This window comes from Xiphophorus couchianus, chromosome 20 (assembly GCF_001444195.1).
Source record: "Xiphophorus couchianus chromosome 20, X_couchianus-1.0, whole genome shotgun sequence".
NCBI lineage: Eukaryota > Metazoa > Chordata > Actinopteri > Cyprinodontiformes > Poeciliidae > Xiphophorus > Xiphophorus couchianus.
The window spans coordinates 28,941,874-28,968,916 of record NC_040247.1 but is presented as its reverse complement, the minus strand read 5'-3'; the positions used below and the strand labels follow the sequence as shown (position 1 = coordinate 28,968,916).

The 27,043-nt window shown below is 41.2% G+C and overlaps 1 protein-coding gene and 1 long non-coding RNA gene across 2 annotated transcripts; both read right to left on the bottom strand.

Annotated features, from left to right (window-relative positions):
• Nucleotides 1–3,740: 3,740 nt before the first annotated feature.
• On the bottom strand, nt 3,741–23,436 carry wnt7aa (wingless-type MMTV integration site family, member 7Aa). Its single transcript, XM_028003892.1, has 5 exons — nt 23,331–23,436; nt 20,774–21,185; nt 20,306–20,532; nt 14,563–14,834; nt 3,741–4,733 (listed from the first exon to the last, which is right to left on the bottom strand). Exons 2-5 carry the CDS (start codon nt 20,842–20,844, stop codon nt 4,254–4,256), a joined length of 1,050 nt encoding a protein of 349 aa, XP_027859693.1. The 5' UTR covers nt 20,845–21,185; nt 23,331–23,436; the 3' UTR covers nt 3,741–4,253.
• Nucleotides 23,437–24,549: 1,113 nt separating this feature from the next.
• Nucleotides 24,550–26,012, bottom strand: LOC114135014 (uncharacterized). The gene is made up of 2 exons (XR_003593515.1): nt 25,974–26,012; nt 24,550–25,885 (listed from the first exon to the last, which is right to left on the bottom strand). It is a non-coding gene; the product is annotated as an uncharacterized LOC114135014 (long non-coding RNA).
• Nucleotides 26,013–27,043: the final 1,031 nt, after the last annotated feature.

Genomic DNA, 27,043 nt, shown 5'->3' with positions numbered 1-27,043 from the left:
CAAATCAGCCAGTAGGCAGAAGTTCTGGGAGAAAGATTATTGTATTCCAGTCAATTTAAGGATGCCTATCGGTCCCAAAAAGCAACTAAAACCTGGAAATATCCAGGGAAAAGAGGATGTTTGATCATCCTATTTTGTGCTAATAGCACTTAGCATTTGTCAACATCTCATTGGTGGAGGTGAGAGTGTTGTACGACACAAATAATTATCCAGCCGAAACATATGGTACTAAATAGCAAAATATAATTGAATGATCATTTTCCCTGAGGAATCTTGACAATCGAGGTACTCTAATCATTTGAGTTATTGTTACTGCCCTACTTTCTTAGACACCAGAATGGTTTCTAAAGATGCTTGAAGGTGCCACATTCATCTGTTCAAAAAATCATATGCAATTATTTAAACATCGTGGGAATGTCCAGCCATCATAATGCTCAGGAAGGAGAAAGGTGCTGTGTTCCAGAGATAAAAGTCTTTTGGTCCAAAACCCAAAAGGCTTGACTCAAGTCATATAGTTTAAAAGATCAAATGTATGTAAGCGTTTGAATTCAAGGAAAGTTACAAAAACGTCTCTAAAAATGTTTGAAGTTTTCTGGCATGTAGGAAATAGACATAATTTTTCTATTTGCTTTAACTGACCTAAAACAAGAGAGGTATGGTCAGATTTAAATTCACACAGTGAGAAAAAAAATGTGTTTGTGTCGTTTTATTCTGGTTTCAACTAGGTAGGCTAGGCTGTAATTGATAAACGAGCTAAAGCTAGCATAAAAAAGGTTTGAATTTATCTTACATCCAATTTCAAACTTCAGAGGTAAAAGGAAAGCGTCATAAGTGAACACCAGTGTTTCTTTGTGCCCTTCTGATGAAATACCACTAACACACTGCACTAGCATTTTTAATGAAGCTACGCTCTTAGCTGTTTGAGTTCATTAGCGAACAGCTATTACACAGACATACAAAAAAATACAAATAAAGACAATCTATATAAATATAATTTCTTAAAAAATATATTATGTCAACCAAATTTATAGAACGTTTGTCTTACACTTCCTACACACTGCTAGCTTGAAGAGTCAACATGGCTGCTCAGTCACAAACACCATAACTTAAAACAGAACAACACACCTAGCAGCACATTTACAGGAAAGAAAACAAACGATCTCAAGAAAGACTTTGCAGTAGCTACACACATTGATCCACAGCTCGTAGAACATCATTTTCACAATCATGGTTCAACTGGGGTTCTAGCAATTAATGATCTTAATACATGTTGGTGAAAACACGGAAGGAGGGCAGACCTGGAGTGATGCGAGATTCTCACCGAATCATAATCTTGAGCTGATATTTAGCGGCGCTTATGGCACAGAATCCTGATGCTCCCTTGTTCTGCTCTTTGTAGGCCAATACTGGAAGTATAACCAGCTGATATTAGTGAGTTAGTCATGCTATATACTGATAGTTCTAGTTTAGCTAGCTAATTTAGCTAAAACTTTTAGCTAGTTAACTTTTAGCTAGCTAAACAAGAGCCAGTAGCTAAGCTAACAGCTGCAGAACAACCACAAATGTGTAGTAGCCTACTACAGCTGCTAATTGTGCCAATTAGCTCTAAATTTAAAACTAGAGCCATCAGCTCATAGCATGACTATTTAACTATCTAATATCAGCTGGTTATCTTTCCAGGATTGCTCTACAAAGAGCAGAACAAAGAAGCTAATTAACTAATTATGTAGTCACGCTATAAGTTGATAGCTCTAGTTTTAAATCGGTGTTGCCTTATCAGTAATGTGTGGTGCTCCTTTAATTTCTACCAAGTAGCGATTACTTTTGCTCCATTAAACTATGTAATACTGCAGTCACTTCCTCTTGCATCTCACTAAAAGGACTCTAAACCATTCCAAACTACAATTTTGCAGAAATCTTTAGCAGATTTGACCTCATGACTTCAAAACACCTCTCTGTATGTCTTGATTCCCTTAACTGGTTTAATGGGAGGCAAGGGGGAGTGAAATTAATTGCGATTGGATTAACCTGAAACATTTCAGCAGGTTGGACGAGTTCAGCAACTTTTTCCTATTGATCTCAGCGGACAGTTCAACAGGCTCTAAAAAGAACTGGTGGCAGTTTTGGACCTATTCCACAGAAAAATATTATTTTCTAAAACTGTTACGTTTTTTGCCGTATTTGGGGACCGTAGAGCTTTTCAGAAATCTTGCCCTTGGGTAACGCTGACATATCAGCCCAACCATTAACCTGAGCTATAACTCCAAACACGTCATACGTAACGACGACAATGGCAGATTACACATCTGTAGTTGTGCTGCAGGTGCTACAGAACCCCATTAATCAACTTCAGGTAATTCTCTGTATGCTGCACTACCACACCGGATGCTTCACACACCACATAGGAGAACTACTCCATGTTTAGCACCACTTACAGATCTGGGAGGGTATGACAGTAGAAGAGCGTGTTGGGCGGTCCTCCGTGTTTCTATATGGATGAAAACGTTTCTAGAAACAGAGCTGAGTGAACATGGATGTTTTTGATACCAACAACCCATTTGAGAAAAAAAAACATTCCTGTGTGTAAAGAGTCTGAAAGTCCCATTGGACAGCAGATTTTCAGTTGGCAATTTATGAATGTGACTTATGTCATATTTTACCATTTTCCACACTCATGCCACCCTCTCCATCACTTGCATTTCCTTCCATTTTGACCAAGTTAGAAGCAGATACAGCTCTGGAAAAATGTAAGAGACCACTTAAAATGATCAGTTTCTCTGACTTGACTTTTTATAGCTATATGACTGAGTGAAATGAACATTGTTCTTTTATTCTGTGAACTACTGACAACATGTTTCTAAAATTCCAAGCAAAGATTTTGTATTTATTTGCACAAAATGAGAAATGGTCAAAATAACAAAAAAGATGCAGCGCTTCCAGACCTCACATAATGCAAAGGAAACAAGTTCATATTCATTTAGAAACAACAACACTAATGTTTGAATTCAGGAAGCGTTCAAAAATCAATATTTGGTGGAATAACCAGGAGGTTTTCAGTCGAATTCAATGCAGTGGACTCTTCATTTTTTCTGGAACTGTATATGTATTTTGGAAAATTGCACGTTGGTGGTTCTTATCCTGAGATAAATCAAGTGCCATGGGATACGTTACCTTCACACGAGTTTAATAATTGATTTTGAAGAGGTGGGCATGTAGATAAAACATTGCTGCTGCCAGTTTTCTGGTAAGTGTTAGTCCAGTAAGGTCAGAAAGCAGAAAACAGTACTGCTATAAACACATGGTCAGTAGTTCTTATTGTAGGCTACAGGATCGGTCAAGACAACCTACATGGGATTCATTTCACTTTTTAGCCCCAGTGTTTAAGTTACCACAAATAAAATTAAAAAGTTGCAAAAACATTTTGCTTTTAAGTGCAGATATTATTTTTAGACATCCACACCATCTGCTTTGAGATGTAGTGGCGAGAGTATTCAGTGCAAAAACACAAAATCTTACCAAATATTTTTTCCAGCTTCTAGTGCAAATGTCTTAGTACATGTAAAATAAGACAAAAATAACTCAAAAGTAAGTTTTCGGAAAGACATAGGAGCTTGTTTTAAGTAAATAATTATTTAGTATTGATGAAAAAGTGTAAGTTTCACTGGTAGATTATTTCACTTATAACATGGGGAAAAGTCTCTTATTAGTTAAATAATCTGCCAATGGGAGTAGTATTTAAAAAAAATAAATTTTAAGAAATCATTGACTCAAATCAAGCTCCTATATGTTGCTGAAAAATTACTTGAAAGTTAGTTTTGTCTTATTTCAAGTATACTAAGATAATTGCAGAATAAATTGGACAAAAATTACCTGGTAGGATTTGTGTGTTTTTGCAGTGTTTTCAATGTGATCAGTAGTTTTCCAAGTCAATAAATTACTATTCTACAAAATGAAAAGCAAATAACGTTTGACATTCGTCCCACTGCATCTGTGGATATGTACGGACTGCCAAAAAAACCCAAAAGTAGTCTGCAATATGAAAAAGCTCTGCACCTGAAAGATTAATGGAACAATTATGGACCTACGAGCTGAATCCAACGACTATTGGCGTCATCATAATCAACAGGAGCAGAACAGGCCAGTTAAAATTGTTGTAATGTGATTTTGTAAAGAAAAGCCACACATACCCAACCACACACCCACACACACATTCGCACACAGCACAGTCCAGGTGTGTGCCCTAATAAATATTCCTATTTACAGGTGTACACCTCTGTCCTCTCGCTGCAGGTGTTGCACTTGACGTAGCAGCACCACAGGAACTTGCAGTTGCACTGCCAAACGTGAGAGTACTGGTGAGTGTTGTATCCACGGCCACAGCACATCAGGTCACAGCTGTTGGGCTGCAGAGCCGTTTTATTGCACAGGCGCCCCTGTGTTCCCATGCTGCCGGTGAGCTGGTCGGCCTCGCAGTAGTTGGGCGACCTTTCGATGTAGACCAGCTCCGTGTCTTTCGGCTTGTGGTAGGAGTGGGGTTTCTTGACCTTGAGGAAGGTGGGGCGCTTGTTGCGGCTGGCGCGGACGGGCTCCACATGCACCGCTTGGTTGTACTTGTCTTTCAGGATGTATCCCAGCTGCCTGAACTTAGGCAGCGTCATCCAGCACGTCTTGGTAGTGCAGGATCCGGAAACGCCGTGGCACTTGCACTCCAGGCGAATCCCCTTCTCGAGGACCTGCAAAGCAAAGGAAAGGGTCGAAAGAAAGGAAATGAGTTTAAAGAGGACTAGCAGGCAATAATTTCACTGGCTTTTCACTGGATTTTACTTGTGTTCCAAAGTTGTCGTGGAGAAATCACTTTCTGCCTAGAAGCCAGACAGACATTTTGAAACAATCGTCCAACAAGGTCAGACAAACGTTTTGAGCGTTTAGAGTGAATGTTGGCATTCCAGAGACCTCAGAGCTGCTACGGCTAATAACTCATCCTGGGCCGTTCTTTAACCCAAAGAACATGTGAACTGTTGTCTTATTAAAAAAAGAAGGTACATGACCTGTACTTGTACAGCACCTTCTCAAATCTAGGGCTTTACTCTACATTCAGTCATTCATCCAATCACACAGACATTCACACACTGAATTTGTGTGAAAGGCCTTAGAATGATCATTGGGTTTTTCAGACTCCTTTGGGGGTTTTTTTTCTCTTTCCAATCTGGTGTTGGGCACTTATAAAACAAAACAACAACAAAAAAACTAAAGAAAGTAGTTATTTTTTTCTTTTGGATTTTAGTCAGTAACCTCAGACCTTAAGGTCTGTTTGTTTTTAGAGATTTGGCCTTGTCTTCAAGGTCTATTCAAACACACTCATTTGCATAAAAATCAATATAAACTGATCCGTACTGATACTTACATTTTATGTTTTGTTCAAATAATTACTAACCTGCCTTAGACTTAACGGTTTTGCTTGTATTAATTCAATGAAAATGCTTTTATGTTGTAAATTATAGTATTCCCTTAAGAGAAAACTTTGTCTTCAAAAATATATTTTTCCATGGCAACAAAAACATCATTCAGGATTTTTCTCCATATTGTTATCAAGTTTGAAACGTTAGTGTCTTGACGAGCCTGACTGCAAATGATCATGTGTCTAACATATGTCACACAGATAGGATTCATTATTTTGGAAAGAAAACTATCCATCCGTCCATTCATGCTTCAAGGCAATGGTGGTAGCAGCTGCTCCAGCCTGCAGATTGACATCGGTACACATTTTCTACAAATATTATGATATCATTTTGAAGCCATGCTGCCGAGTGTACACACATGCATTATCATGTTTTTAACAACCCCATTGTTTGTTAGGACAATGGGGTCCAGTCCATGAGCTCTTTAACCTGTGCGAAGAACCAGTGGGGTCGCACTGACCATGCGTATGATTTCACAATTTTTCATCTTCTTTGTGCTTTTGGGAACTGACAGGACACCCCTGTTGCTTCCCCACTGACAGTCCGTGACATCTGCCGCACTCCTCTACATCGTCTCACTAAGACTTACGGGAGGGTTGAACATATCCACTTTGCCCAGCATGTCTAAAACAGGCTTTTGCGCTTCCTCACGCGTGCCAGTAAGGAAGCAATGATGCCTGAAGTCTGCGACTTGAACTCCAGATGTTCCTGAGTCACCAAAAGAAGAAGTTTGCACTTGACTTGCACTCAAACCTTGAAACTCAGCGCCTCTCCTCGGACTCTACTTTAGTCTTATAAAGGAACTTTTTCTCATAGAATAAGATTTGAAAGGAACTTGCTAGAGTTGGTTTGAGTAAATGATTAATGTCCTCCTTCTGGGGACATTATGCCAATGAATAATTGTCATGGTAACAAACTGCAGTTTGATTTCTTTGGAGTATTTTTTCCAACCGGTACATGCTAGGAAACTGACTGACTTGGGGGGAAAATGACTTGTGAACATCTCTGGAATGAGATGGGCAAGATAGAGGAGAAAATAAACATCAGTTTTCTAACAATTTGGAACCTTTTTAAAAGAAACATGCATTTTTGTTTTTCTTTGATATTATAGCACATGCCCATGGGGCGTTGGTGGTAAAGGTGGTAGGAGTTTGTCCGGTAATTGATGGGTTGCCGGTTTGAGACCAGCTGACTTCATAATTTCACAATCTTCCCATTGATTACAAGAACTAACCCAAGACCCCAAAATGTCTCTTCCACAATGAATTCAAAGGCTCCCATGGCGACTGAAGACCGTTTGGTTTCTCGACACACGAGGACCTTTATAGAAAGGAGAGAAAGGCCTTTTCATGGCGTTGGCGAAGAACCTTTCACAACGTCAGGCAGAGCTGCGGGAACATTCTCTTGTGTTCCTTGGGCTGAATGACATGAGCTTAGCGTGTTTCCTTCTCACTGAGCGGGAGCCCCGGCTGGCAATAGAAAAGCCTCTCCCTGCTTTTTAATTATTCCACTCTGATGTGGCCTCAGACTTTCTGGAGTCTCTCGGGGTAATTGTCAAAAGCCTGAGATGTGCAAAGCTTAGTGTGGTCGTGCCTCCCGCCCCCCCGGAGACCTGGCAAACACTGAAATAATGGAGCTCACTGAAGTGAAATCCCGTCGAAGCTGCCACTGTTTGCCTAACAGAACCCGTGTAAGCCTTCTGTGGCACCTTTTACGCCGCTGTTTATTCTTCTCAAGACGGGGAGAAACACTTGAAACACGCTTACATCATCTCCCATTAAATATGAAAGGTTTTCTACAATAATTACAGCGGTATAAGTATAGTACGTACATACTATGCGCCTGACAGAGTATTACGCTGTGATTAATGTCAGACCTCAAGCATGGAGACTCACTTAAACACCAGTTTAGAGAAGCTGGGATAAACAGAAACAACAGAGGTTGTATGTAAAGTTGGGAAGCTGAGCTAATCCGAAGCAGAAGGAATTGCACATCGCGTTGTTTTTTTTATTCTCTGTAATACAAAAGACTCACACTAACAAGTAATTAGCTTGTAGCTAACAGTAGCTAGCAGTTTACTGACAGTTAGCTACTACTGTGAACATGCTGACGGTAGGACTGTGCTTTGCTACAAGTCTAAACATTTTTGGCCGAAGACAGTTTGGACCAGTTCAAGACCTGCAGGTCACATTCAGCCTGAATGAATCCTGGTCACGACATTCAGCTCAGGAAAAAATTAAGAGCCCACTGCACAGAACCCCACCGCAAACCTCCCAATTATTCCACCGAATATTGATTTCTGAATTCTATGGGCGTTTTATTTGCAAGGCTTTCCTTCTGGTGTTTATTATCCGGCGGCTCTGTTCCTTACTGCTTGCCAAGAACCTGCTTCTTTCTCTCCAGCCTCATAACTCTCTTCTCAAACTCCTCGTTGTGCTGCAGTAGATGATCGGCCAGATCAGGTAGACCCGTAAACTTCAATTTACAGTGGGAGCATTCGTATAACTCAGACTCCTAATCCTCAGGGGTAGATGACACCAAGAAATCCCTCTTAAGGTCTATGCTGTGATGGTCATTGTAGTGCATAGATAGACAGCAACTGCCCCGTGCTAAAGGACAACTAGTAGCATTTCAGACACTTGAAAGGAAGTCAATTATCATCACCATTCCTGAGTTTAAACATTAGTATTGTTGTTTCTAAATGAATATGAACTTGTTTTCTTTGCGTTATCTGAGGTCTGACAGCAAGGCATCTTTTTTGTTATTGTGACCATTTCTCATTTTATGCAAATTAATACTAAATTGCTGCTTGGAATTTCAGAGACATGTCAATAGTTCATAGAATAAAAGAATAATGTTTATTTTACTCAGACATGTACCTATAAAAACTAAAACCAGAGAAACTGATCATTTCAAGTGGTCTCTTAAATTTTTCCAGAGCTGTATATACAGTTTTTATTATTCATGGCCTACCAGAATAGTGCCCATAGCAATCATACCACATATCCCCCATAATGCACCGCAACAGCTCAAAAGTGCATAAGCTGTGGTTGATGAAACAAGGAAACTTACGGCATATATATATATATATATATATATATATATATATATATATATATATAAAACCAGTCTCACACATGTTAATTAATCAAATACTGTAGATCCACAGCGCAGTCACATATGGTGCAATTCTACTGCAAGAAACTGCAGTTCTACTCCTCACAGAAATATCCTTCCTTTCTGACATTCATCTAATTTGCAATTTCCTTTTGCTTTAAACGAAACATAATAATAAAAACTGGGCAAGGCTGCAGTTTCCGTTGTGCTGCAGTGGTTTCGCTTCAAATAATCTTGACTTCAGTCTGAAAGTTAGTCGGCAAATTACAGAGCTCATCCCTGACTTAGGGAAATCTTTCCATTTGTGTTCACCGGCTTGGAGGTAAGAAGCCTGATGACAACCGGCCTCAAGCAACTGTGGCAAAAAACTGAGCCTGGGCCTTAGCAAATAACAGTCTGAACAAAGGGCACAAAGCGCCAAAAGCATCAAGCATCACAATTAATCATAATGACAATATATTTAACTGAAAACATGTGAAACATTACTCTGAAGTTTGTCTGACACCGTTTAGGTTTCCCTCCCAAAGAGAGAGAGAGAGAGAGAGAAGCAGGATGAATGGTTGAAATTGTTTAACTGTTGTAGACAGAAAAAAAGAGCATCATTTTACATGAAGTTAGCATGTACAAAGCATGCAAAGACATTGCTTTGACAAATGAAAAGCTTGAAAAACGGTCAAGGTTAAAGCAACAAAGAACTGAAAAAACTACGACCTCATGTTCAGGTCTCATGTTTGACAGATGTTCATTTTGACGTCTGTCAAAAATGATTTGCTGTTACAGTCTCAGCATCTAAACTAATTATTTAACTTGATGTGAGAAAGTCCTGCAGCCTCTTCTGCTCCTCGTTATTCATCCTCAGTAAAACAAAATCTGTCATGACTATGCAACGCATGTGAGCATGAAGTCACCCTCTGAGAAATTACTCAAGTAAGAGTAAAAAAGTATTTCATAAAAAGCCTAGTCAAGCACTGAGTAACTGATCACCAGAGCATTGGATTTAATATTCAACAATGACATAAGGCAGACAAAAGTAAAATTTTGCGTAAAAATTCTGGTATTTTAAAGACTAAAATTTAAGAAATGTCAACAAATAAGGTAATTTTATAATAAGATTCAGGCAGAAGAAAGATTTTCCAAGTCATTTTGTTTTTAAAAAAAATGTACCTATGAAGCTAATAGTTACACTTGGTGATGCAAATATAAGCCTTAACACACACCTGCAGGTTTACCTGGCCGACTTCTTACCTTTGCTGCAGAAACCTGATACAAGACACCAACCAGTGAAGACATGAGAAGACTATTCATTTTCTCCGTTCCTATGGAGTGTGCAGGAAAACATCTCAGATTTAATGCTTGGCCAAAGGCCATCCATAGCCACACCAGACCACCGGTCTTCACCACTGGACACTGGAAGCTACTGTGTCCTGGCTGTGCTTTGACATTCGCTCTGGTCTCCTTCTCTCTCCCCGTTGTCCATGGATATGTGTCCAAAGGGGAGAGAGACTTTTCTTCCCTGGGATGTGGTAAACGTCAACCATCCATCAGTGCTTTCTTTCTTCGTGCACAGAATGTTTGACCATCTCCGATACACCGAACAACTGCAAAATACCCTATCAGCCCTTGAGCCAATGCGGTGTGGCAGTTATTGTGCACTAGCAACTTCTTGTAGCCATAGATAGATAAGAGTTAGGTACGCAGTGAGGACCGGTGCCAGGAGTCACTCCGGAGGATGTTGCTGACTACTGAAACACCCCGAGCCCCAAATGTGTTACTGAATCCCAAAGCACTCTGCTACAGTCTACACCAGACCGAGGCATTTTGCAGCTCACAGGCCTCATGCAGCCTACTGTGACAACCTCTGACAGGCCCGTGTGAGTTTGTAGTACATTACTGTGGCAATACAATGATGCAGCTTTTATGTCGAAGGCTACTCCTGCTACAATTTTTTCACTGAAATACAATCATTGGTGCACTGCTGCGCCTCAGCAAATGTGCTGAACAGCTTCTCAGACTTTCACTCGCAGCACTAAAATATCCGTCCATCCGTTATCCAACACGCTTACCCCTAGTGGGGCCACATAGTGCCATTTCATAGCACAGTCTAGCAACTATTTTAACTTCAGTTGTTATAAAAATGTACATCTAAAGTGATATTGCTTTAATATCTTCAAATAAATATTTAGATTCACCATCCTAATAACTATGTTTGCTGTATCGTGGAGAAATTTAGATTTCTACGTACAAAAACATCTATTTTCATTAAGAAAATGATAGCATTTTGTCTACAATGTATTTTGAGTTAGGTTCCAAAATGTAACAAACAAACCCAAAAATCTTTGTTACACTAACTGTTTGGCCAGTAGGTATTTTTCTTTCCCAGAAGCTCCAGGAACTGTTTGAACCTCACTCGGGGGCCATCGTCACTGGAAGAAAGAAAACCTCGTGCTTAAGAAAACCTCAAGGTTTATTTCTAAACATGACGATGCTGCAAAGCTAGGTTTTCCAGTTAAACCTTTCATGTGCATCACAGGATGTGACTCGTTTGCTTCTACTGTCGACTGCTTGCTTGTGTGTCTATCGATCTGTCGATTGGCTTCCTGTATTCTGGTTAATGACATTAAACCTTGCTAATGTGAGCCCAGTTAGGGTCCTGAGGCAGGATCAGGATGCATTCTTATACATACACTACACATTCTTGACTTGTTTTCTGAACGACTTCAGAAACGTTATTACACAATGAAATTAGAGATTAGACGTCTTCCCGATCAGTTGGGCTACTTCAAACTAGAATAATCAAACGATGTCAGCCGACATTTTTCCTCGCCTTCTATTTCTGGAATACAATAGTCAGTAAATACTCAGGGCTATATTTTCAAATTGTTTCAGCGCAGTAGCTTGCCACCATGTGTTTACAGCAGAATTAAAAAGCTGTTTACTTTTTTATCCAGGTCTGGACAGTAGGTGGCGACGTTAACTGGCTGTTAGAATTATACTGAAAATGTTTTTCTTGAATGACAAATATAAAAGGGAGTAAAACTGAACATTTTGAACCCTGCTTCAAGGAAAAGTAAAAAACTAAAATAAATACCATACCCTTCACTGGAATGGCAATATAAACTGTAGGGATGCACTACATATTGGCACCAACATCGGTATTGGCCAATATTAGTCTTTTTTTCTTTTTTTTTACATATCGGTATTGATAAAAACTGGGCCGATATTAACTACTAATATTTATTTTTATGTGCTTCTGGTTGGGAGTTTTTCCAAAGGTGTTGAAACAATAGTGAAATGTTTATAATACTGGGAAATATCGCTAACCGGCCATCACAAAAATAATTCTCATATCGGCCCAAATTTTCATATTGGTGCATAAAAGCAAATTGCATTATTTAGATTACTTTTACATCACATAGATACTCTGTCCTGTTATGCTTCACATGTTCTGTTTTACAACACATGATCCAGATGGAAGGTCATTGTTTTGGCCCTCAGCCTAAAGCAGATTCAGTGGAAGATCCAGAGTTTTCTATGTCGGTCTCATGAAAACTGATGTTTTTAAAACACTGAGCGAACTCCCCCAACATTTCTGAAACTGGAGTTGTTTTATCATGACACAAATCTTGGCGCAACTCTGAATATCTGCTCATGTCAGAGAGAAAGAAGAAATTATTGCAGGTATTTAATGTTCCCAAACAACCCTGCTTCAAAGGAATTACCCAACTCATCCTCAAATGTGACATGAACAGATTAGAAAATCAGTAGGATGAAAATGACAATAATTGAAATAAAACAAAAAGTAACAAAATCAGGCAAAAGACTTTTTTTTTTTTCCAATTCAGTTTCTTTCAACATAAAATTTCTGAAACTTTAACAAAAACTGCAGCTGTGTGTCTGTGTCTGGTGATTGTTTTGTTCAAAAGATGTTTTTTCTTCATTCAGTCGGTAGAGAATCCAGAAATATTACTCAAGCAAGAGTAACGATACGTCACAATAAAGTAACTCAAGTAAAAGCAAAAGGTGCAGCGTAGTAAAAATTCTCCTAAAAGTACACTTTTTCAAAAAGGTTACTCAAGTAAATGTAACTGAGTAAATGTAACTAACTCATTCCAAACTCCCTGTAGCACCAGCAGCCAGAGCTAGCTCCACTGGCTGCTGGTGCATGTTAGAATTCATTTTAAAATCATTTTGTTTCCTTAGTCCCATCCAACCACCGTCGGCTGCCCAGCCCTCACACACCCTTGTCTCGTTCACAGAGCTTCTCCTCAGCTTCTTTGGCTGCAGTTCCACATGTGGAATAACCCACCCCTGCAAATCAGACAAGTTTTGAAATCACTACCTAAAACTCTGACCTTTGACACCGCTTGAGACATTTGTATCCGTTTAAAACATTGTAAAATATCCCGTTAGGAACATTTGTTGCAGATGTTACTGCACCGAAGGTTCGGGGCAGAATTTCAAGCATCTATAACGTTGGGTAACAGTTGGCAGAAAACTTTTTTTTAACACTTTGTGACGGCCTAAAAATAACTCGTTTAAAAAAGAAGCCTTGAGTCTTGATGGGGCCCAACTGGGTAAATAAAAATATGAATAAATGTAACATGCAACAAATGTAACATTGATACAGTATCGGAATAAGAAATAGCCTACAACTCCATTTGTGTGTAACAGTGTGCTCAATAATGATCTCTATGGTTGAATTTGTGCTCTTTATTAAATACTTTTTGACAATAAAGCAAAGTTCCTCCGAGATGTTCTAATCTGGACATAGGTCACCAAGTCATGGTTCATATTTTATCAGAAGTTTGTTGAAAATCTGTACATAGAGACACTGTTGACCTACAGTCATGTTCAATAAATTAGAACAAATGTCCCAATGAGTCAGATTGCCTTTTGTAAAATACCTTCTAAGCAGATCTTACACCAGGTTTTCACTGAGCCCACATTTCTGTTTTTAAAAATAGTTTTATTTTATTGGTCTGGTGTTTTATTCTAATTTTAAATGTTTTGCTTTCATTGACTGCAAGTGGAAAAAGAACAGAAATTAAGTTGTGAAACATAAGCTTTTGCCAAATCTATATAATATGTTTCACTTGGTGATCAGAGTTCCTCAGATAACTGAACTTTTTTAACAATATTCTAATTCATTCAATGGGTCCCGTATTAGGGCTGCACCAACTGCAGTTTTCTGGTCGATTACCAATCTTTAAAAAGCCTGGCCTGCAGATTCCCATTTTGGCCAATGCTAATTTTATTTTATTTTTTGTCTGAAATGTCGCTAAATATAGCAAGAAAGTTCCTGACTATTGTCTGATGGGAGAGCAAAAGAGGACATTTTCTTTAGACCTTTGTTGAGGTAGAAAAGACCGATTCCAGATAAAAAGCATTGGCCGATCTCCTAAAATTAAGAAAATTGGTGCCGATAAGTCGACTGGCCAATAAATCGGTGCACCCCTAATATGTATTCCTGAACATATTAGCAAAACATGCAAAACTGGAACGAATCATTAACACGTACTGCTAATAGCAGAAACCTGAATAGTGAGTAAAATCCTTTTTTTTCCCCCACAAACACACACACATGCACACGTCCATACACGTTTGCGTGGTTACCTTTGTGGGGACTTTCCTTTGACTTCCATTCATTTCTACAGCCTAAACCTTGCCCTTATCCTAACCCTATCCATTATATACCTAACCCTAACCAAAACTCATTTCACACCGTAGTCCCAATTCTGACCCAAAAACAGCATTTCCAATTGTAGGGACCAGGCTTCCGTCCCCACAAGGAGCAGTGGGTCCCCACGACATAGTATGTGTCAGGAAAATTATCCCCACAAGGTATTATAAACAAACGCAAGCCCACACACACACACACACACACACGCGCAAATTGAACCTCACTCTCATCTGTGAAGCAGAGCGACAGCAGCACAGGTTCCCTGATTTGACATTAGGGTCATGGAAATCCTTAACCCAAACATACCTTTCGGCCCACTTCGTTGTTGTGCAGATTCATGAGCGTCCTGGCGTTCTGCTTGATCTCGCGTGCGTCCACGAACACTTTGGAGAACCCCAGGCCGTAGTGGACGTCCGCTGAGCAGCCACCCCACTTCCAGCCCTCCTCCTGGTTGTAGAAACCCTGCTTCTCCTTGTCGCAGCTGCAGCCGCTCAGAGTGCCCTGGGTGCAGGCCGCGGTGACCGCGTGGGCCACGCCGGCCGCTATGATGGCGTAGGTGAATGCGGCCTCCTTACTGCCTGCGGAGACAGAAAGATGAAGAGAAAAAAAAAAAAGCAGTTTGGACGACAATTGCACACAACAGGATCCACTCTTTCAGGTCCTGTCAAGCCTCCTTACATACCTGGCATAACTGCTTCAGAGATGATTATGAAATGCACGAAGCAAGCCAAGTGCGATTCATTAATCAGGCTCTCTTTAAAGCAGATAAACTTCAGGATGAAGATCTAAAACGAAACGTGTAAAATGCGATATTGCGAATGGGAGAAAAGCGCAGATGAAAGAACATTTTTTTTGTAAGGTAATTTTATTTATATAGCACATTTTCAGCAACGAGGTCATTCAAAGGGCTTTACAAGAGTTAGAGGAAATACAAACAATAACAAGAGAAAAATAAAAGTATAAAACTACATATTGGTTCCCCATGTTTAGTAAGAGTAAGAATTTATAAACTAGTAAGGGTTTCTCTGGATTCATGACTTGATAAAACTAAGTGTTGGTTCTCCATGTTTGACTCTATAAAGTAGACGATCCTAAATGTTGATCTGGGTTATAAGTAGCTTCTCTAGATGAGTTTCTCTGGATTCTGAGTTTGTTCTATTTCCTGAAGTACAAAAACTAAATGTTCCTGTTCCGGGTTGCAAAGCAGAATAAAAATAGATCCTCTGGAGTGAAGTATTTAAACTAAAGGTTCCTGTTCTGGAAGTAGTTTCTCTGGATTCTAAGTTTGCTCTAATTCCTTTTTGTAACTCCATAATTTATTAGCTAGAAGGAGTTGTGGAGAAACATTGTCCTTAATCAAGCGTAACGCCCAATCAAACATGCCACTCTGTCCTTGGGTGAATATATATATATATATATATATATATATATATATATATATATATATATATATATACAAGGTTTCCCATAGAAAACGTGTTAAGCCCGGTGGTTGGGCGCTCAGGCAGTGGTTCATCCAGCGGCCCGTCGTGTTTTTGAGTTAAAAAATGTTTAAAGTTGACAGGAAACTTGAAAATATCACTTGATAATTATGTGCTGGAAGTTTAGATGATTTAACACCTGGACTTCAACTATAGAGTCTTAAAAGTGCAAAAAATTTAAAAAATTTAAATAAATAAGCAACGCTTAGCCTGGTGGGGGCACAAGTACAGTCTGGTGGCCCACCAGGCTTATAATACACTGGAGGAAACCCTGTATTCATTTTTAACACACTACAAAAAAAATCTTTTTGCATGACTTCTGGCCCGGTTCCCTGCCAGCCGCCATGCCGGTCTCCACCCTGCGGAGGTGAATCTGAGAGGCATGCACAAACCTCCCAGCACGGAGAGATTTCCAGCCCTATAAATCTGACCACTTCAGGCCAACTGCAGTTTTTATTAATTAAATCAGAGATAACTCCTGGTGGAGCGCACTTGGACCGTATCCAGGAACAGTCAATAAAGTTGCTGCATTTTAACAGCTAAACTTCTGCAGACGCAGTTCTTCACACAGATCTGGTCCTCGGACGAATCAGAGGACCAGACGCAGCGGTGCGCCGCTCCGCAGATACTCCACTGCTCCAGTTGGCTTCAGCGGTTCAAAAACTGAGAAGCCAGTTTAAGGAGTTAAGTTGTCAGTGGGACAGATCCCTTACCCTAATGCCAAAACACTACCCACTGCTGCGTGACCGCCAACAACAATCCCAAATTTATATATTCTTGTCAGGCGTCAGCGTTCCAGTCCAGTAACACAAAACAATGGATTCGCACTCTGCAGGGCAGCTGGACCTGAGCAGCGCTCAGCTGAACTCCTGACTAAAATGTGTTTGATGCGATGTTAAGGCACACGGTAACGGAGAGTCTTCCTGAAGCGAAGCACTGGGAATCGTTTGATGGTGAAAAGCTGAAAAACCTGGAGGGGAAATTTGTAAACTTACAGCAAAGCGCCTGCCTGAACTTGAAGTCTTTGGGGAGGGGAAGTGTTGGGGGGATGAACATACATGGTTTGGCTGAGCAATGATGAAAAGCATTTAGATCTCTGTGTATGTTTTTTTTTTTTAGTGCATCAAATTAAGTTTTAATACTACTGCATCCAAAAGGATGCACTGCAAAAACACAAACTCTTCCCAAGTATTTTTCTCAAGTTTCTAGTGCAAGTGTCTTATTACACTTGAAATAAGACAAAGCTAACTTACAAGTAACTTTTCAGCAAGATAAAGTAATTTGTTTTAAATAACTAATTTCTTAATATTGATTAAAAAATACTAGTTCCATTGGCAGATTATGTCACTTAATAGAATGGCTGGGTTTTCGATTTCTCCCCAGAATGGCTGAACAGGGCCAAAAGGCCGGAGTCCACCCTGACGACTCTGATGGCTCAAATTAGCATTCTTCTTCAATTGTAAATGTGGCCGTTGACCGTCAGGCCAGAATGTAGGAATGTGAATAGTCCATGTTGGGGGTGGGTATCTATGATACCTACAGGAGATCAGATCTCCTGTAGGTAATGCTCTTCAGTTTAGTTTTGAAGCATACATGAAGTGTTTTTGGAGAGATGTGACCTTTTGCAGCTGATCCATGATGTTGTGCTGCATTATCCAGGTCATTTTGCCAAATGTACATAGAGTTTGCAAAACATACAATCTGTTTCAAGAAATATGCAAAGGTTTTTCTAAAAGAAATTAGTAATGTTTTTCTTTGAAATAAAGCTAAGAGGGTATAAAATGACAGTTTAGAAATAAACTAACCAAATTAATTGTGTTGATCCACCTCAAAAAAATCATGCAAAAAGTGTAAGCAAAAGAAATCTGGGAGACTTAGCACATGCAAATTTGCATGCAGCCTTTTGTGCTGTGGAGGATAAATAGGTGACTGCTTCACCTATTTAGTTCACAAGAACTAATGGCATTTATTTCAGTCATTATCTTGCGGGGGGTGACCAAGGTTCCATCACTATGTGACAGCTGGTCAGCAAACCTGGCAAACATGATTGACATGGCAGCACTGAATGCACATGTGCTTTATCAGGCATGCATTGGGGTGCAGGAGAGACGGGTGGACTTCCTGGTTGAGCTTGCAAAAGAGTTCGGTAACTCTCATGTGAGTGAGAAGTAGGCACACAAGGAGAAACTGCTTCGGCAACAACCTTCCACACCCAGCTCAGGCAAAAGGGCGAAGTGTCAGGTCAACCATCGATGCAGGATGCGTGTCCTGAGGCCGAAACATCATCAGTGACCCCTCACACCCCCACCATGGACTGTTCTCCCTGCTGCCCTCTGGAAAGAGGTTCTGCAGCATCCGGTGCAGGTCCACCTGGTTCCGAAACAGCTTTTTCCCACTTGCCATCAGACTGCTGAGCTCTTAACTGGACTGCACTCAAAAACTGGTCTCCACTTTATACCTTGCACATGTACAGAGCTAAATAACTTCTATTTTACTGTCAGTCCTGCACTTTATATTTTATATTTATATTCATATTTTATACTGTATTTTATTTTACTCACAACATTGGAACCTCAAACATTATCCTGAGCCGTATGCAACGAAATTTCGTTCTGTATTCACCCTGTGCATTGAAAATGACAACAAAGTCAGTCTAAGTCGAAGTCGAAGTCTAAGGAACAATTGTGCAACTGTGAGATGCGTTGAGGCCATTACTAGGGTACTGATAAGGTAATGGCCCTATTTACTGAACAAAAGGGCTTCAGTGCAACGGGCTTCAGGCCAGTTGGACTATCTCTAGCCTGAATAGGTATATGTCCAAATGGCCTAACTCCAGCCATTCTAGTGTTAAAACAAGACATTTTCCCCATAATGTAAGTGAAATAATCTGCCGGTGGAACTAGAACTTTTTCATCAATATTAAAGAATTATTGACTTAAACCAAGCTCCTATATCTTGCTGAAAAGTTAATTGTGAGTAGTTTTATTTTATTCCAAGTGTACTAAGATGTTTGGACTAGAAACTAGACCAAAAATACTTGGTAAGATTTTGTGTTTTTCCAGTGAAAGACTCCTCCACTGCCAACACACTGCAAAAACACGAAATTTTACCAAGTATTTTTGGTCTAGTTTCTAGTCCAAACATCTTAGTACACTTGGAATAAAATAAAACTATTCACAATTAACTTTTCAGCAAGATATAGGAGCTTGGTTTAAGTCAATAATATTGATGAAAACGTACGGCTTCCATTGGTAGATTACTTTACGCATAACAAGACATTTTTATCATGTTATAAGTAAAATAATCTGCCAATGGAACTGGAACATTTTTTTAAATAATTTTTTTTTTTTTTTTTTTAAAAAAAGCTTCTACATCTTCTGGGAAAGTCACTTATAAGTTATTTTCATCTTGCTTCAAGTGTACTAAGATCCATAAGATTACTTGGTAGGATTTTATGTTTTTGCAGTGTTGGAGCGGCGTTAAACCCCGGGGCCGATGCAGCAAGACGCAGATATGCTGCGATGAAGGATTGAACATCCTTAGGGACCAAAAAGACACCCGAAGCCTGAGTCCGTCCATCTGTCCGTCCCTCCAGACGACAGGACGTTGGAGGACGTAGGCGGCAGAGTGCGGGCTTGTTAGGAAATATTTGTGCTCTGCCGTCTGCAGCTAAGCATCGCCTGCAGCTTTGTTCCACAGACACCATCAGACATGAGGCTCGCTTTCCCACAGAGCAGATGCAACCGGCCTCTGCTTCAGACTCGTAGACATCTGTCCAAAGGTCGGAGGGTCAAGTACCTCAGAGGAATGTTTCCTCTGGACCGAATGTTTTTTTTTTGAAAATTTATAGCAATTTTCAACAATCCGTCTCTGCGGTGGCATCTTTCCTCTTTCTGCTAAGGGAGATGCTGCCGGCTTATTAATGCAGAATAAAACATGCCAGCGCAATCACAAAAAATGGGTTTCATTCATGTACATGAGCATGTTTATTAATTCAGTCTTTTCTGGAATTTTATGGGGAGTCTTGATGTTGCGTCGTGTCATATTCATATTAGAAATATTTTTTTGATGTTGTTTTGCCGTCAGAGTCAAACACAACAAAAGAAACAGCCTGCATTGCAAAAACACAAAATCTTACCAAGTATTTGTCTAGTTCCTGGTGCAAATGTCTTAGTGCAGACAAAAATGATTTAGAAGTAACTTTTCAGCGAGATAGAGGAGCTTGGTTTATGTAAATAATCATTTCATATTGATGGAAAAAGTGCTGGTTCCATTGGCAAATTATTTTACTAATAACAAGAGGAAAATGTCTTCTTACAAGTGAAATAATCAACCAATGGAACTAGAACTTTTTCGTCAATATTAAAGAAATTGACGACTCAAAACAAGCTCCTGTATCTTGCCAAAGTGTTACTTGTCAGTTAGTTTTGTCTTATTTTAAGTTCACATTTATATTTGCTCCAGAAACTTGAACCAAAAACTTCTTGATAACATTTTTTGGCATTTCTGCAGTGCGGGCAGACAGACAGACAGACAGACAGACAGACAGACGTTTCCCGGCCACCTACCCACTTTGAGCTCCTTCCCAAACACGGTCGTCTCCCCCAGGGCCGAGCAGTTCCAGCGGCCGTGCCTGAACTGGAACTGGCACTCGTTGATGCCCGCCTGGACTCCCTCTCCCACCACGATGATGGCGTCGGGTCGGCTCTGACAGATCGTCCGCTGCCGGGGGGCCAAGCCCGGGATCTTGTTGCAGATGATGCTGGCTCCCAGCGCGACAACCGACGACAGCCCCCTGCGAGGAGGAGGAGGAGGAGGAGGAAGAGTTGACATGCAGGTGAACATGCGTCCAGCAGCAGCAGAACAACAGCTACAGGTGTGCAGGAAGAAACGCCGACAACTGACTTTCTGCTTTCACCAGCTCCTCTCTCTGCGGAGCTGATGGGAAAACTCACCTGCCGGCTGGTCCTGACCCAATGACCCGCCACCCCGCTGTCGGGTCATTACAGCCAAGCTTCAGGAAATCCGCAACTCACCCGATTTTCAGGTAAACTACTCCGAGGCAGAGGAAAAAATGGAAAATCCAGCGCCGGGTCTTCCTGCTCATGGTGGGATTTAATCCTCTGCCGCAGCAGAAAACTCCTTCAGGGTCTCCAGGTGTTCCGAGCCGTCGGTCCACAGTGAGTCCACGGTGAGCGGCAGCGAGCCCGTCCCGGTCTGATTCGGTGGGAGTCCGGTTGTGGGAGCCTGCGGAGGGGGCATTATTGGAGCGGCTGATCCCGGCCGCTCCGCTTTGTGATCCGGCTCAACAATCGCGTCCGTCTGGGTCTCGCTCCGCGTGGGGCTACCTTTTTCTATCAGGGCGTGTTCTGCCGAGGATCTGCCTCCGAGCCCCGCGCGCTTCTGAGCCGAGGAGCTGCAAGAGTCGCGCGGCCAGGCTGGTAACGCCTTTTATTTAAAGCGTCCCAACAGGGAGAAAACAGAAAGTTTGACAAAAGACGGCCACTAATTATGTCGCACACCAAAACCTGGCCATTCAAATGCCAGCAGTTTAGCTTACATATAATAAATATAATACAATATATAGGCACGTGCAGAGAGTGCGGAGGGAGCACCTGCCTCTTTCATCCTCGATGCCCCAAATCTTTTCAAAAAGTGACTGAACCGATTCTCATCCGAGACATGCCTCTGCCTCCATGTTGCTAGGACACCAGGCCCATGGTGGTGGGGGCCGGGGGGCCGGAACTGCGCCCTCCAAATATCAAATTATGGCCAAGATTATTCCCCCCCCCCCATCACTTTATAAAATCCAAATAGGAATCTGATGACACTTTCCATCCGATACGACTGAGCTTGACTTTCCTCGCAAAAGTGAATGGGGCCAAACTTTCAAAGAACAAAAACACAAAGTCATATGGCTGCACAAGAATTTTAATTTGGGGAAGCAAAAGGGACTGAAAACAAGTGCACACCACACTTTCCAGATGTCTGTACTACACACAATGTTCAGAGACATTTATCAGCACTTTGTGTTGGTCTGTGACATAAACTCCCATGGAAACACATAAAAAGTCTGGAGTTGTGAAGGGAGTGCTCCGATTAGTGGACTGGTCCCCAACAACACCAGGATATCGATTAACAAAACTTTGTGTTCAGTTAAACACATTTCAAATGTGACGCTTGCTCTGACGGCCCGTGTCAGCCTTCAGTTCACCAACAATGATTTTAACATATTTAACCAACTGTGGATAAATCTACCACCATTTCATTTAACACATGCACTCCTTGCTGATCTGAGTTACTGGCCCAGAATAATTCAGAGGCAGCATCTGTTGATCTGCTGATGGAAAGTCTTCATTTAAAGGTGCAGATTCAGAGGACTGCACTTTAAAGTAGTCACTTCACACTTCATTACTTTTTAGAGAACAGTAAAACAAACCAATGAACAGGGTTTACAGATTCTCTCGCATCCGGTAAAACGGTAAAAAATAAATGCCGCCACCTAATGGTCACTTTTAGAACTACGGTGGTAAAAACATGCGTCTCTCTTCTGTTTTTTTTTTTTTAAAGGGTCAGTATTATGTAAAATCAACATTTTTGAGCTCTATATCCTATTATAATGTAACTCCCTCATCAAAAACATACCTTGAGTGTTGCTTTGATTCTTTCATGCACATTTGAGAAATACTTTAATTTCCCATGCTAACCAATCGATTGCGCAAAATACCAGCAAAGGTGTGTTTTTGATGAGGGAAATAGATTATAACATGATGTAAAAGCTCAAAACAAGCACATTTTAGATGATACTGCCCCTTTAAATCAAATTGTTTAGGGAATGCAGTGATATTTAAGCAGGAAGAGGCAGTAAAGTGCTTCCTACTGATGTTTTAGTCCTTAGGTTTTCCAACCGGCTGCTCATCAGTGACTTATAGGTCAGTTTACACCAAACTGGAGAAAATATTTGGATCAGATGTCTTCTTGTGATGTTTATGGAGACTTTAAAGATTAATTTAGGTTTAAAAAAAAAAGATTCCTCGTAAAGAATGCAGAGCTGCAGAGGTATTGGTTATGGCGTCGGTGCAGCAACTACCTGGTTCAATACAAACCAGACAGCAGTTCTGTTTTCCAGTTGGTACTGCTGACGGCATCAGAACATATCCTAAAATATGGTGTCGGACCTTTTGGTAACACTTTATTTGAAGAGGTGTGCATAAGACTGACGTGACACTGTTACGAACACGAATGTTTAGTGCTGCTGTCATGAAGTGGCATTCGGCAAATAATGACACTTTTAATGCAAAGTTGACGCTTTTAATTAACTTTTAATGCAACTTTGCAGTAAAACTGTCATTATTTGCCGAATGCCACTTCATGACAGCAGCACTAAACATTTATGAAGACTCCTTCATGTTCATAACAGGTGTTATGTCATGTTTATGACAGTGTCATGTCAGTCTTATGCACACCGCTCCAAAGAAAACGTTACCAGGTTTACTTTGGGGTGTTCCCACTCTCCAGGGAAGGCAATGGGTTGTATAGTTATCTCCTAGGCAGGGCAAACAATCACAAACATAAAACTATACAATCTACTACCTCACACTGAGTGAGCAGCTGAAGAACGATCCGACGGCGATGGCAGCGTCTGGTGGAGAGCAGCAGGAACTCGTCCGCGGCTCAGACTGATGAGGAAAGCACTTTGAGAAAGACAGCAGGTTGAATAGTTATCTCCCGGTGCGGGTGTGACCCTAAAACTATACAACCTACTACCTCATCCCACCATGCCGACAAGGATGTCGCTTCGCTTTCCGTCTTGAAAGTGTGAAAAAATAAAAAATAATAATTACATCTGGGAGGGAAGCCTTCCTGCGAAAAAAAGAAAAGAAAAAAAAGACGGAAAGCAGAGAAGTGGAGTCAGAACGGGGAGTGTCAGATGTCACAACACAAATGCGCCCGCGTTCACAATTTACACCACAAGGGGGGCCCACAAGTCAGACGTTGGAGAACCGTTAAAGGTTGTTTATTTTATTTAAAACCCTCACGGAAATGTAAAATTATCACAAAATATTGCAATAATGATGTCAGCTGTTATAAATGTATATTTCCTCAACTCTTCTGATGAAAAAACTGTGCATAAAAGCATTTTCATGAAGTGGCGGTTTCTGATATGGGCAACCGCCCAGGGCTGCATCATGGCATGAGATCCCCCCATCCATCCCTTCATTTAGCCCTTATTCCCTTCATCTGGCCCTCTATCCAAAGCTTTTCTAATTCTCTTAGGTTATCATAAGTTCCTTCGTTTTCGTTACATTTTCAAAACGGTGAGGGAAAAATCTGAAGGCTCTGAGGCAGATTATAATTCACACTCCTGACCAAATTCACTTAAAAAAAAAAACTTTATTGATTTCAAAAGGGAAATTAAATGTTGTTGAAACTCATTTATGTCAAGAGTTAGACAGTGATGGCTGTGGGCAGGAAAGAGCTCCTGTAGCAGTCTGTATTACAACCAGTTTGAACAAGCCTCTGACTTAAGACGCTGTTTCTCTACGACTTGGTGCAGACATGTAGACACCTTCAACTTTACCCTCTGATTGCATGGAGTCTTCCATAAAAATCAATCAAAAAAGAAAAGAAATATCCTTTGTGGTTATGATCTCTGTCTGACCTGCCTATTCCAATTTTGGCAGAGACCTCTTATTTATTTTTTGTTCTAAAATGTCACTAAATGTAGCAAGAAAGTCGCTGAGTTGGTAACAGTGGGGTGACTACTGTTAACTGCGAAGTGCAGACATGACCTGGTGGGCCGGTCTGTCAGTCAAACCTCACAAGAGGACGGTGGCTGATTTTTTTTTTTTAGACCACTACTGATGTAGATAATATCGGAGAATAAGTATCGGCCAATCATTGATCTCCCAAAACTAAAAAAATTGGCTGGTCTATAAATCGGGGCACCCTTAATTCAGACATTTGATTTCCCACAAGCAGCTGCAGAATTTAGGACTGCGTGGTCCAGCAAGAAGTTGTGAGACAGACAGTGGGTTTTTTGCCATTGTGGACACAAAAAGAAGTTACATGCATTCATTTGTTGGATGTGGATTCTCTTGTTGGGACTGAAAGCTGACTAAATGGAATGAAAATATAATCGATTTAAATATACCATCACTTGAAAAATTGATGGGTAAAAAAACCCCCCAAAAAACAATTATGGCTAGAGTTTTTATTTCAACCTTGTTAGTCAAAATAAATATATTGCCAATGTGCAAAATTAACGCCACAGAGGGGTTCCAGGTTGGAGTCGTCCCCTCTAGAATAATGCCGACCAGCCTGTTGGATGGAGTCTGGCAGCAGCGGATGCTGAAGGTCACAGGTGTTCATCATAACAGTTAGGAGAAGAAGCAGTGAGAAATGTGGATTTGCCATCTAAAACATCATCATTTCCTGACATTATGCAGCCCTGCCTGGAATATTAAAGCTCCAGAACATTTTTGAAATCATTTGAAAGCCTAAACATGGGACAGTAAAACATTTAGATTGATGATGAACAGGAACAAGCTGAATGTCAGTATCCTTCAATGTTATTTTTTTTATTTAAGCTTTAAGTGGAGAGAAAAAGGTTGTTTTTTTTGTTTGTTTGTTTTTTGCTTGTACACGTTTCTGTAAACAAAAAAAAAAAAAAAAACTTTAACCTGAATGTTCCCACTGTGGGAACAATACCGGGATATTTTTTATTGTATTTCGCTGTTTCTCTTCTTTAACTCATGTAGCTGGTGTCCATTAGGAGGAAGGAGGTTCCGATAACTGATCACAAGTTCTCCTCCGTCTTCCTCCTTGATCAGCGAATGAAGCTAGCGAGCTAATCCCCACCATCAGCCACGGTGACGGACAAGATGAGCCGGATTTTTTCCTGGGAGAGTCTCACTTCTGTTATAGCTAACCTTCAACATAAAGCATAAAGCCAAGAGACGTAACCCGCAGTTACAGCAGCGCCACATTCTCAGCCGAACCCCGTTAACCACCCTGATAGCCGGCTAGCTAACAATCCCTGACAGCTAGCATCCCGGTCCAGCATGGGTGTCCAGAACAGCAAAGCTCGCATTAAAGCACCGGAGCCACTCTTCCGGCCAGAATGTCCCCTTCACTCCGCTGGTTTTCTATCAAAGTGAATATCAGAGCTAAAAATCCAACTAGAAGCTCATACGAAACTAAATACTGCAGGTATAAATGATTCTGTACACCCACCTGACTGACTGTCCTACTTCTGCTCACTCCGTCCCCTCGCAGCCGCAGTGCTGCCACCTTGTGGTCGATGTATACAAGCATTCATGCAAAATAATAGAAAAGATAATACTGCAGTTGGTAGCACTGTCACCTTGCAGCAAGAAGGTCCTGGGTTCGATTCCCGGCCCGGGGTCTTTCTGCATGGAGTTTGCATGTTCTCCCTGTGCATGCGTGGGTTCTGTCCGGGTTCTCCGGCTTCCTCCCACAGTCCAAAAACATGACTGTTAGGTTAATTGGTCTCTAAATTCTCCCTAGGTGTGAGTGTGTGTGTGTGTGTGTGCATGGTTGTTTGTCTGTGTTGCCCTGCGACTGACTGACCTGTCCAGGGTGACCCCGCCTCTCGCCCGGAACGTTAGCTGGAGCTAGGCACCAGCCCACCTCCTGACCCCACTAGGGACAAGGGTGTTAGAAAATGGATGGATGGATAATACTATTGAGCAAGTGTAAAAAAAAAAAAGAAAAAAAAGGAACAAGAAAAGAGTTGCTTTAAAATACCAAAATTCCTCCTAACTTTATATTTTGGCCTGTCGGTTTATCCATCCATCTTCTTCCGCTTATCCGGGGTCGGGTCGCGGAGGTAGCAGCTTCAGAAGGGAGACCCAGACTTCCCTCTCCCCAGCCACTTCTTCTAGCTCCTCCGGGGGAATCCCGAGGCGTTCCCAGGCCAGCCGAGAGACACAGTCCCTCCAGCGTGTCCTGGTTCTTCCCCGGGGCCTCCTCCCGGTGGGACGTGCCCAGAACACCTCACCAGGGAGGCGTCCAGGAGGCATCCTGACCAGATGCCTGAGCCACCTCAACTGGCTCCTCTCCATGTGAAGGAGCAGCGGCTCTAATCTGAGTCCCTCCCGGATGACTGAGCTTCTCGCCCTTTCTCTAAGGGAGAGCCCAGACACCCTACGGAGAAAACCCATTTCGGCCGCTTGTATCCGTGATCTCATTCTTTTGGTCATGACCCAAAGCTCATGACCACAGATGAGGGTGTCGGTTTATGTAATGTTTAAATGTTATACGATTGACATTTAATCGGTTAA